This window comes from Hemicordylus capensis, chromosome 10, assembly GCF_027244095.1.
Source record: "Hemicordylus capensis ecotype Gifberg chromosome 10, rHemCap1.1.pri, whole genome shotgun sequence".
Taxonomy (NCBI): domain Eukaryota; kingdom Metazoa; phylum Chordata; class Lepidosauria; order Squamata; family Cordylidae; genus Hemicordylus; species Hemicordylus capensis.
This window is the reverse complement of record NC_069666.1, coordinates 16,409,197-16,421,451: the sequence shown is the minus strand read 5'-3', so window position 1 is coordinate 16,421,451 and position 12,255 is coordinate 16,409,197. Positions and strand designations below refer to the sequence as shown.

At 49.5% G+C, this 12,255-nt stretch overlaps 1 protein-coding gene across 2 annotated transcripts in view; it reads right to left on the bottom strand.

Moving 5' to 3' along the window:
* ALPK3 (alpha kinase 3) overlaps positions 1 to 11,920 on the bottom strand; it is a 74,649-nt gene extending 62,729 nt beyond the window's left edge. Inside the window, exons 1-2 of one of the 2 annotated variants that reach the window (XM_053272327.1) lie at positions 11,466 to 11,920; positions 5,817 to 5,855 (exon numbers count right to left, since the gene is read on the bottom strand). In XM_053272327.1, coding sequence (XP_053128302.1) covers positions 5,817 to 5,855; positions 11,466 to 11,629 — 203 coding nt within the window. In that variant the 5' untranslated portion in view covers positions 11,630 to 11,920. The remainder of the gene's footprint in view (positions 1 to 5,816; positions 5,856 to 11,465) is intronic. The other variant, XM_053272328.1, reaches the window with a different exon arrangement.
* Positions 11,921 to 12,255: the final 335 nt, after the last annotated feature.

Here is a 12,255-nt window from a genome sequence, read left to right as displayed (position 1 = left end):
CAATGGAGTTTCTGCATCTGTAAAGTTCTTCCCCATAGAGAATGATGGACCTCCATAATTCCTGCCCCATAAATGCACTTGGGGGGCACCAGGGTGGCCCAGAGCAAGTGGTGGTGTAGAGCACATAGGTTGCTAACCCATGGGGTACTGGGTTCTGTTGTTTCTGAGATATTTTGAGTGTAGATTCAGATTCTCTGGTAGCATATGAGAGTGGATTCATGGTTTGTCGTTGAAAATCTCATATGCTACCAGAGAATCTACACTCAGAACACTTCAGAAACAACAGAACCCAGCACCCCGTGGGTTAGCAACCCATGGGGGCGGTTGGCACCCTATGCGCACTACACCACCACTTGCTCCCGGTCACCCCAGTGCCCTCCAGGTGGAGTTATGGGTCTGCTGAAACCTCCATTATTCCCGGGGGGGGGACCTTAAAGAAGCATAAATTTCAACAATTCCTAAGAAATCAGCCCTTTGCCCTATTCCTTTGGAACCTGGGTTGTGGCAGGCACCCCTTGGGGCACTGCCACCCAACTCACTGTTTTGCCCCTCAGGCCCCCTTTCTGCCCCTTTTTCAAAAATTCTTTAAAAATCAGCCCTTTCCCCAATTCGTCTGGAATCTGGGTGGCAGCAGGCACCCATTGGGGCACTATCACCTGAACCACTCTTCTGCCCCCCAAACCCCCTTTCTGCCCCAAATCCACCCCAAATAACATCACACATCAACAACAGCAGAGCTTTGGAAGAAAATCAGGCAGATTTCCAAAGGTCATGCACATCCACATCCCCCCCGCCTGAAATGCAATTGATCTACACACAATAGTGTGAAACAACAACAATGAAATGCACACTGCCCCACTGGCCAATGAGGGTAAAATTTACCCTTAAATTTGCTTAAAGGGAATAAGGAGGCAATTGCCAGCAGATCAGCGCATGCTTTTGCTGGCCAATCTGCGGGCTGGAAATTCAAACAGATGTCAAAACTCAAAATGCAGACTGAAGGAGAAAGACTGTTTGCGATTGCAAAATGGAGTTCCAAAACAGCCGAAACAACAGAACGTTTTGTATCCAAAACATGGACGTTTTGTTTTGGCTACAAAATTTTCTGTTTTGAGCATTGGGCGTTTTGTTTTGGCTACAAAACAGCCGGAATGGCCTGTTTTGTACACAAAACGTTTTGTATCCGAAACGAAACGCACACCCCCTAATAAGAATATTTTTCCTCAAGTGAAACAATAATTGTATGTTTTTTCTAGAGTTGCAAGCAACAGTGACCCTGCAGTGATGATGCCTTCACAAGATGTATCTAAAGCAGTTCAATGTGTCTGAACCAGTTACTGGACCACTTTTTGAAGAGAGCATCCCACTGGGACCCTACCAGACAGTGGCTTAGCAACACTGGAGGCAGCTCGGGGCAAAATTTGCAGTGCAGCCCCTCACTTGCTGCTGGCCTCCCACTTCCCCTCACTTGCCAGCGGCCTGCCTGTTGGGCCACACTTGCCCCAACTGCCAGAGAGAAGAGGCCTGCTTAAAGGGACCAATTAATCAATTAGGTTTTTATACTGCCTCGCCCCGCTGGCTCTAGGCAGCTCACAAATTGTTCTCACTGGGATCGGGGCTGCAGCCTGTGGCTGCAAAGGTGGAGACGAGCCACCTGGGGGCAGGCAGAGGCAGCAAGCATGGCAGCTCCCAGGCACTTGTGGTCTGGGCACATTGCACACCCTCGCACAATGGGGGCAGGTCCCAGAGTGTTGTTTTTGTTTTTTGTTTTTAAATACCAATGGTCCAGAACCAAACCCAGATTTGTTTGGTTTTTTTTAATTAAATTTTTATTAATTTTAACAATAACATTAACATTCACAACAAATATGGACTTCCCGCTCACACCTCCTCGTGAATCATCAACTATAGAATTAACCCTTGCTCTAATAATAATTCAAAACTTAAATGTAAACCAGGGATTCTCAAACTTGGGTCCTCAGGTGTTATTGGACTTCAACTCCCATAATCCCCAGCCTCAGTGGCCTTTGCTTGAGGATTATGGGAGTTGAAGTCCAATAACGCCTGAGGACCCAAGTTTGAGCATCACTGATTTAAACCTTACAAACACGATTTTAATCTACCCCACCTGCAATTACTAAATTTCAAACCCTGTTGTAAAATCAATAGTAGGAAAATAGTTCTTTAGATACAACAAGAAGGGTTCCCAATCTTCTTTAAAACATTCTAAATTTTGGTCTCTTATCAATATTGTAAGTTTTGCCATCTCCGCATATTCCAAAATTTTTATCAGCCAATGAACCAAACCCAGATTTGCAATGGTTTGACTTCCTGCTCAGCATTACGGATCCCTGGAATTATCACATGAAGATGATAACACATAGAATAATTCTTCCATACAGATGCAAATAGCCATTTCGGGAGGGGTGGTTTTCAGCAAGAAAATGCTGGAAGGAAAGTGTAAGCTTGCTTCTCTTCCCCACATGCTCCCCCTCCCCACATGCCATGGCCCCAACCTCCATCACTCCCCCCCCGGCATGTCTCCTTTTTTGTGGTGGTGGGGAGATAGGTTTTGCCATTAAGCCCATCTCTTAATGGCAGGCTTGATGAAGCACCATAGCTTAGCCCACAGTGCTTCATCAATGAAGCATCCATCGGTTTTTTCACAATAACTGCAATTGGTCCAACATGCTCTTCCACGGTTTTAAGTGGCACCTACTGTTCAGTTAAAAGCCTACACAAGGAGCGGGTGTTTGTTTGTTTTTAGAGGTGCAAGTCCAATTATTCTGAGCCTTTGACAAAATACTCCAATCTAATGTACAAGCTTTGTGCCTACAAGCAAACCTAGGGTAACAGAGAAGGATGTTGAACCATTTACAACCAGTTCCATTTCACTTGGAATTTTAAGACATGCAGATCAACTTCTGCATGTCCAAGAAGGGAGGAAGTATACGCTATACTTCATGCAGCATGACCCAAATTGTTGTTTATTCAGACATAAGTCTCACCAACTCAGTGCAACTTGCTGTCTATAAAGGCTACAATCCCATGAGCATTATTTGGGAGCAAGTCCCATTGGGTTCAACTCCATAGGTTTTACTCCTAAAGGATCAAGCACAGGATCACAGGATTTAAAGTTGTTGCTAATGGTAAGAACAGAATGCATGGCAAAATCCCACACTATTTGGTACCCTGTTACAATGCTTCTTACCACTTTCTTCCCTGTATGTTTAACACTACAGCTCTCTTGGATGAGCTGGATACAACTAACAGACACTAAGACTGCAATGTGGGTTATGGACAAATAAGCCTTTTACAGGCACTGCCTCAAGTGTATCTCTACAACCAAGATAAATCCCAGGAATCAAGAAACTTGATGCTAGTGCCTAGAAGTCTGAAATATTTTCTCCAGCCCGGACTATAATATTTACTTTAAGGGGAGAAAATAAGCAGAGATTCTTAGGGATCCAAATTCTTCACTGGGTATCGGCTTTCACACAACTTGGTATGCACAGAATGGTAGATATGAACAGCCTTGCCCATTAAAACCAAGGACTGATCTAGTGGAGGGGCGGGAGGGGGGGGGGCAGATCAAAATTCTTGTTGCAGTCCATTATGTTTTGGTTTCGCCCCTCACTCTCTTGGTTCTAATAATCCATTCGTTTCCCATAATAAATGCATGCTTCCTCCTGGAATTTCAGCCTAGAGTTTTGTTTTGGGGGAAGCCATGGACTGTGGGGAATTTGAAGTGGGATCATGAAGACCGAGTTCTGGGATCATGAAGGAGCAGGCTTAGCTGCTGCTGAAACAGTGGCCTTCACTATTGTTCAACTGGGGGCCACTTTGGTTAAAAAAAACACACACACACACTTCAGTTTGAGAGCCATTCTGCACTGTGCTTTTTTCAGTGCTTTGGCCAAAGCTTCACACAGACTCAATAAACCATGAGTCGGGGAATTGCAGTTAAGGTGGATGGGGCTGCCACTGGCCCTCAGAATTTACAATGAAGAACACTGTGCTAAAAGAACAATAAAAAGAGAGTCTTGGTGAAAATTCAGGTGAATTGGTTCACATTCACTGTAGGTAATTCGGCTGGATAACAAAGAGCAAAAGGTTTCTGCCCCAACCAATTGTGCAAAAATGTGATCCATTTTAATGAGGCACAAGCTATTGTGCAAGGGCACGCGTGCACACACATGCACACAAGTGGGGCGCAGTGACAGATAGTGCTACTGGGTGCAGTGTGGATTGCAGAGTTCTCTCTTGGGTGGAAGCCTGCATGCTTAAAAACTGCCTGTTGGAATGCAGGCCCAAAAGATAAACTAAACATCACAACCCAGCCAGGAGGCTTTTGCACTGAATCGCCTTCAGAAGAGAGTGTGTGCATTCACACACACACCAGCCAAACTTACCTCAAAGTCCCTTCGAGATTTTTGGATCCACTCCACACACAAATTGGGCTTTGTCATACAAATTCTAGATTATCTCAATGTTTCTCCGGGTTTTTAAAATGCTGGTCTTAAGCAACTTTTTCTGAAAACGCCAATGGGAGAGGCATTGGCATAGAATCATAAGCATGATAAGAGGCACGCTCTCTTTACAAATGCAAATCTATCTCTGCAGGGAACCGCCCCCACCCATTGGCTAGAAGGAAAACACTCATGGGCTGCCATGTGGACTTGTTTCAAAAGCAAACTGAGAGCAGAGTGGAGGGGCTTATTCAAAGTGTACTTCAAAGTAGCTTCAATGTTTACCCTGAAGTCTGAAGCCAAGTGTGAATAACTCCCAGGTGAAGTTACTTCCTCGCTGTACCATTAGGTGGTTTTGTGGTAGCAGGCATGAATTGTGCCTTTGCTAAGTAGGGTCCACTCTGGTTTGCATTTGAATGGGAGACAGGTATGAGCACTGTAAGATATGCCCCTGAGGGGATGGGGCCGCTCTGGGAAGAGCAGAAGGTTCCAAGTTCCCTCCCTGGCAGCATCTCCAAGATAGGGATGAGAGAGATTCCTGCCTGCACCCTTGGAGAAGCTGCTCCAGACAATACTGAGCTAGATAGACCAATGGTCTGACTCAGTATATGGCAGCTTCCTATGTTCCTATGGGTCAGATGGGTACGCTTTACCCAGGTTCCCTCTCCAGCATTTGACCAAGGGTGGATGAAAAGCCGTCCAACCCAGCTCCCACTTCCCACATAATCACTGTCCCTACCTTGATTTTGGAGTTCTCACAACCTCCAATCAGGAAGATGCCCAACTCTCTACCCTGGCTGGACATCATGTGAATGAGCCAAAACTATTTCCTTGTCCCAGGCAGCCCTGAGCTGCTCTAAGTTCGTTCCTTGTAAAGGGGACCATTCACCATCCTCCCATAATGTCCGTCACTAAACCTAGCAATTCTGCCAAGCATCCATTGTCCGGCTCCTGCATTTGGGAGGCTGGCTCCTAGATCCAAAGAAAGTTCGTCAAGGCCTGCCTTAACAGGAGGAGGCAGTTCTAGAAATCACTCAGGCCTCTGTGTTTTCAAGCAACAGACAGTTTGATAAGGCATGGATATCCTGCTGAAGAGAATGAGGAGTTTTCCAAAGTGGCAGGACGGCATTCTTCATCCTCAAGTGATGCAAGCTGGGTATTCCACACGCTTTATATAACGGAGCATGAAAGATCAAGATGTTATTTCCAACACAAGCAAGCACGGGCATGCAGCATCAAGGCCAAGGTCAGTCAGTGCGGTTAGTACCCCTGAACCACCAGTGATTTGCATCAAAGCCTTGACCCCAGAAAGCTGCAGTCAGAAAAGGCGAATACAATATGCTTTACCTTCCAAAGTTGGAGGGAGATAATCGGTTGGTTGGTAAGCTAAGCAGAGACATCAAACAAAAGAATTAAGATTTAATTTAAAAAAAAAAAAAACCACCACCAGAAGCTTTGAAGGACACTTAAACAACCGTGATGGGGATGTATTAAATCAGTCGCCTCGCACAGGTCTTAGTTACTATTAATATAATTCAGCTGCCTTCAACCGCCTGCCAGTATAAGCAAACTCCGTTGTAAATTGTAACCAAGGGCTGTGAATGAGAAGAGTTATGAACAGCAGGGGACAAATGCAGCAAGGAGAGTTACATTCAGCTCATGGGTTACATTTCCCCCAAACACCACGTGATTTTAAGAGTCTGGGCGCAAAGCAGCGATGGCCAGTTTAGTAGTCTGGATTAGCCGGAAATCCCCACCCTTGCAGCAAGGTCAAGGCGAAAAGTGCACGGCTGAGACCAGACCACCACCCATCTCCTTGGCATGGACTTCTCACAAAACGCATGGCTCAGTCAGCAGCAGGTCATGATCCGGGGACGCCAAATGAGGCACAGCTGTCTCTGGCTCCTGGCAGCCCGACTGGGCCCGTTTCTCCCATCCCACCTGTTAACGAGAACCGCACTTGCCGGCAGGCTGGCCACTCATCAGGTAGAGCTGCGTCTCTACCTGATGAATAGGGTGGGATGAGGAAGACGGCTGCCGGGAACGAGCTGTGCCCCATTACGCACACACACACACCCCTCCGGCTTGTTAGGACCAGCCACCTCCGGGCATAGGATTCACACACAGGAGAGCCACAAGGGGTTACACACCCCAGCTGGAACATGTGAGCTCTGGGTTAATCAGTCCATAGGTGCCAGCATACCTCTTGGAGAAACCAGAGGGCCGCTGGAGCAGGATCTGGTTGTGGCTGCCTTGGAGCGCAGCATTCCAGCGAAGAAGGGAGATATAAATAGCCTGCCCGGTGCTTTCTCAGCTCGTCGGTCACTTCTCTAACTCTAATAGCAATATCTGTCAACCTTTCCAGACAATAACTTCTCAGCAGTAAGTGCACACTTGCTAGGCATTTGTTGAGAGTGTGTTGATGCGCCTTCCTCGGGCTAGTCTGGCGCAATGGTTAGAGTGTCGGGTGGCAAAAAGTGGGGGGCAGCTTCCAATTCCCGGTCGGCCACAAACCTGCTAACTGAGCAAAGGGGCACCTTTTTGAGGTGGTGATTCTCTATTTAGCAGGGGGAGAGCAACGGGCCTCATCCAGCCCGAGCACAGCATCGCTTCAGTGGCTGTGGCTGGTGTCCATCTTATGTTTCTTTTTTATTATTATTGTGAGCCCTTTGAGGACAGGGAGCCATTTTTATTTATTTATATCTATGTACATCGCTTTGGGAACTTTTGTTGGAAAGCAGTATTTTATTTATTTAATTTTTATTTATTTATTTTTACATTTCTATACCGCCTTTCATTAAAAGAAAACCCCAAGGCGGTTTTCAATATATATCAATGTGTGTCATATTCGTCGTAAATTTCACTACTCTGTAGGGGTTCTTGAACGTGAGTCCCCAGATGTTGGTGGACTACAACTCCCATCCCAGGCCACAGTGGCTTTTGGACACTGCCCCCCCCCAAGCCTCACCCGCTGAATCAGCATCTCATAGGGAGCAGTTAGCCACACCCCCTGCATCTGATGTCAGATGCAGGGGGCGTGTCAGGGTCACAAGGGGTGGCCCCTGATGAGGGATGGCCCAGGTTCTTTGTACCCGTCCGCTCAATGGTGACTCTGCCCCTGGCAAGCAACAGGGGATCCTCTCTGCATGCAAAGCATGTACTACTACTACTACTACTACTACTACATTCTATCTTTCCTCAGTGCTCCTGCCACATTTGCCTCTAGTCAGTTATCATGACTGCTGCTGCATAGGCTGTAGTTGTGCAGGCATTGTGGACACTTTCTGGGTTGGAGTGGTGAGTTGGATGTCTCTGTCAGTGTTCCCTCTAACAGGGATTCCCAAATGTTGTGGACTATAACTCCCACAATTCCCAAGCAAAAGCCACTGTAGCTGGGGATTCTGGGAGTTGTAGTCAACAACATCTGGGAATCCCTGTTAGAGGGAACAGTAGTCTCTAGTTCAAGTCTCAGCTTGGCCCAAAATGCTCTCAAGCGCCATAGGCAAGCCATTTGCCCTGCCTGTAAAACAAAGATCACCCTCATGATTCTTGGAAAGACTACCAAGATGATGTATGTGCAGCATACAGGCAGAAATCTTTCTCAGCACCTGCTACCAGACTGCCTTTTAACTAGGGTTGCCATGTCCCCCAAAATTTAGGGTAGCCCCCGGATTTCGGCTCCTCCACCCGGCTGCCAAATTCCACCTGGATTTACACAAATTTCAAATGTGCTGCCCGGATTTTACTCTGGATCCGATCACATGGGAGGGCAGAGAAGTATACAAATCTGTCAAATAAATAAAATGCAAATTAGCAGCCATATAGGAGATGCAGCCCTCAAACCACCCTGAGCCATTTTGGAAGGGCGGTATATAAATCAAATAAATAAAAATAAATAAATAGGTTGCCTCTTCTCCACTTTATTGTTAAAAATTGGATAGCTAGCATAGTTACTGCTGTCTTCAGTTTCTTAACCAAAAATTAAGCCTCCTTCCCTAGAATTCAAAACATTAACATTTGACCATTCAAGATAAGAGTAATTTGATCTCTTCAAAACAGAAGGGAAAGTGATGTTGCAGAAAACTACAAAAGCAATCAACCACTTGTTTCCCCTAGAATGATGGTTTTTCAGAAGATTCCTCTTTATCAGCATCAAGAGAGTCTTTTGGGCATCAGCAGGGGGTGCTACAGAACACTAACCTCAGGCCTAACTAAATATGTGCTATAAAGTGAGGAACTGGCAGAATGAGGATGCTAAACCTTTCCTTCACCTGACACTTTTGTCCTCAATAAACCCTGTGCTGGTTGTGTTCCTCCCAGCCAGACAGGTTCTGTGTGAAAATAAACCTGATTAGGTAAAAAACAGATGGGGAAAGGCAGTTTGGGGAGAAAGGGGGAGAAAAGCAGATGGGGAGCAAAAACAAGTGACAGAAGAAAGATGAAGATCCCCTCCAGATCTCTCCTTCTCCATTTGAAAGTGCCACCCCCCATTTGCCCACAGCTATGCAGTACATCCTGTGTTCCAAGACATGGATGACACCAGGGTCACATCTAAAGCCAACAAACATCTCTCTTGTACAAAGGAGCATTTGGGGTAAGCCACTGCATTCACACTTACTAATTTTGCAAGTGGAAGAGACAGGACCCCCAGGGCAGCCTCATTGAGGGCTGCGAGCCAAGGTGATGACACAAGAGGCATTCTGCGAGACACTGGAGCACCACCGAACATGACAGTGCTTAGAGCCATTCTCAGTCAATCCATTTGCAAGGCAAACAGAAAACCGACAATTGAAAACCAGAATGCTCACGTGCATTACAAGTGCTCCTATGTTGGAGTGAGGGTGGGGAGAACCTCAGGCCCTTTCCAACTTGAACAGATTCTACCATTTCCTTCGCTAGAGCACACAGAGCCTTCAATACCGCCACCACAAAGTTTAACAGCCACAATGCAACGGCATTGTGGATCTTCCAGCCGGAGTCTCATCCAGGACCGCCTGCTAGGGTTGCCATATTCAAGCTTCCCAAATCCAGGTGGCCTAATTGGCACATTATGCAAATTATGCAGCATCGGATCCAGAATAAAATCTGGGCGGCACATTTGAAATCCATGTAAATCCAGGTGGAATTTAGCAGCTGGGTGGAGAAGCCAAAATCCAGGAGCTACCCTAAATTCCAGGGGACATGGCAACCCTACTCTGAACAGGAGGGCTGGAGCGGTTGGTCGCCCAGGGCCCTGTATGTACAGAGCCCCTTGCAGACACACAGCCTGGAACAATATGGCTTCAATTTGGGGGGGGCAGCAAACTATTTTGTTGCTCAGAGCTGTCCAGAAGGGAGAGCTGGTCGTGGTCCCACCCCTGCAAGCCTCATCTTGCCAGGACAGCTCCTTTTGCTTCTTCAGGCAGCAGAAAGGACCTTCCCTCCTCTCCAGGCATTCCTCAAGGCCCAGGGGAAGGCCAAACGCATTCCCAGCCCACCCCTGCGAAATGATTTTCCTCCAATCTCTAGGAAACCCAGCGAATGAACGGCCACCTCCTCCCTCCAGTCCCCTGGCTGGGGAAGGTGGCCAAGTTCCCCACTTCACACGCAAGGCCAATCAAGCATCCTCTGGCCTCTTCCCAAAGCGGGGCCCCATCCGTGGAGGCAGCGCTCCAGCCTGCCTGGAAGTCACAGGGTCCTTGGTCTACCAACTGCTCCCCCTCTTCCCAGAAACTCCAGACAGGCAGGGGCCAGTGTTCCCTCTAACAGGGATTCCCAGAAGTTGTCAACTTCAACTCCCAGAATTCCCAAGCAAAAGCCATCGCAGCTGGGGATTCTGGGAGTTGTAGTCAACAACATCTGGGAATCCCTGTTAGAGGGGACACTGGCAGGGGCCCCATCGTAGAGAACTCAGTAGCCAAAGGCTGTGGGCATTCTGCACATACTCCAAGGCACTCTCTCCTCTCCCCCTCCCACCCAACACTTTCCCTCTTCAGGGCCCAGCTTTGGGGCTGAAAGCCAGTTCCAGGTACAAGACCTCTGTGAATGAAATAGGCCCGGCCATGCTGCAGCAGACGCATCAGAAGAATACTTTGATTTATGAATTAAATTTCTATACTGCCTAGCCCAGAGGCTCTAAGAGTGGTTCACACTAATAGAAACAAGACGAAGAAACCATTAAAAATTAAAGCCATTTTTTTTAGTCTTGCCAGATGAAGCTGAGGGTCTGTCCAGCCAAACTTCTGCTGCCCACAGCAGCTAACCAGTGGTCTCCAGGAAGCCTACACAAGCAAATCATGAAGGCCAGTTGTGGACTGATGCGGCTGCTCTCCAGCACCAGGTATTCAGGACTAACTGCCTCTGAAGACGGAGGCTCGATTTAGCTCTGGCAGACCTCTCTCTTCCGTGAATTTGTCTAATCCCCCTTTCAAGCTAGTCTCCACAGCACCATATCTTGTGGCAAGGAATTCCACAGGACACATCCCTGTGGAGAAGGCCTTGCTCTGATTTGCCAACCGCCTCCAACACAAAGGGACAGCCCGGCTCCGACAAGTGCATCCTGCATCGTAAGGCTGCCAGGAACAAAATCTTAGGATGCTTCCTCCAGCCAGAACAGGCTAGCTCCCTCCGGCTACCCAGTCCCGGGAGGGCCTCCCTGCAGGAGCAGCTGGTCCTCATGGAGGGAGCAAGAGAGGCACAGCTGCCTCGGCTTCCCGCAGCAGCGCTCTCTCCTCCCACCCGCCGCCCATGAGAGCTGCGCGGCCCGCAGGCTGGCCGTCGGTCAGGGAGAGTTCGTCACGTCAGGTAGAGCTTGCTCCTCTCTCTCTCCCCCACCCGCATGAAAATCGCGCTGCCTGCAATCCGCACGCTGGCAATCCGTCCGGTGGAGCTGCGACTCATTCCCGGCCCGCCGCCTGCAGCCCTTGCTCTGCTCTCGCCCACCGGGCGCGAGCCTCGGGGCCCCCCAGCTCCAGTGAGAGCCGCTCTCTGCCCGAGCTGCTGCGCGGTCCAGCCTACCTGTTCTCCGGGCGCACGCTGAGCAGATAGCTGCGCCTTTCCGGCCGGCTCTCCACGAGGGGGCCGTTGTTGTCCTCGCCGTCGCTGCTCTGCCCGGGGCTGTACGCCGAGTACCGGCCGGTGCCCGAGTAGGAGCGGCCCAGGGGCCTCCGCCGCGAGCCCATCTGCCCCGCCGCCGCCACCACGCAGAGGAGCGGCGCGGGGGTCTCCTGGCCCGGCCGGCGAGCGGGGAGCTGGGGCGGCAGAGCGCAGAGTCCCGGAGCGCAGCTCTTCCTCGGCTGCGGGACAGCGAGCGGCGTCGGCAGCCGTCAATCAATCACCCAGGAGGGGCCGCGACCCCGCTATTTATAGCCGGCCGCACATGGAGCTGTCGCTCAGGGGAGGCGGGCGGGATGGGAGGGGAGCTGCCCGCCGACGACGGGGCACCTCGGAGGAGGAGGCTGGGCTGCGCGCGCCCGCCCGCCCGCGCATGGAGGCCCAGAGGAACGCAGGGAGCGGCCCGCTACGGAGTCGGGCCCTCGGTGTAGCGGAGCCTGTATTGTCGACACTGGCTGGCAACAGCTCGCCAGGGTTTCCGATGCTCTCTACAACGGCATCCCCTCCAAAAGGAGCACAGGAAGCTGCCGCCTTATAATGAACCAGACTGCTGGACCATCTAACAAACTCCGTATTGTCCGCACTGACTTTCAGCAGCAGCTCTGGAGGGTTTCAGGCAGAAGTCTCTCCCAGATGCTGTCAGGGATGGAGCCGGGGACCTTCTGCGTGCAGGCAGGGACTCTGCCAGTGAGCT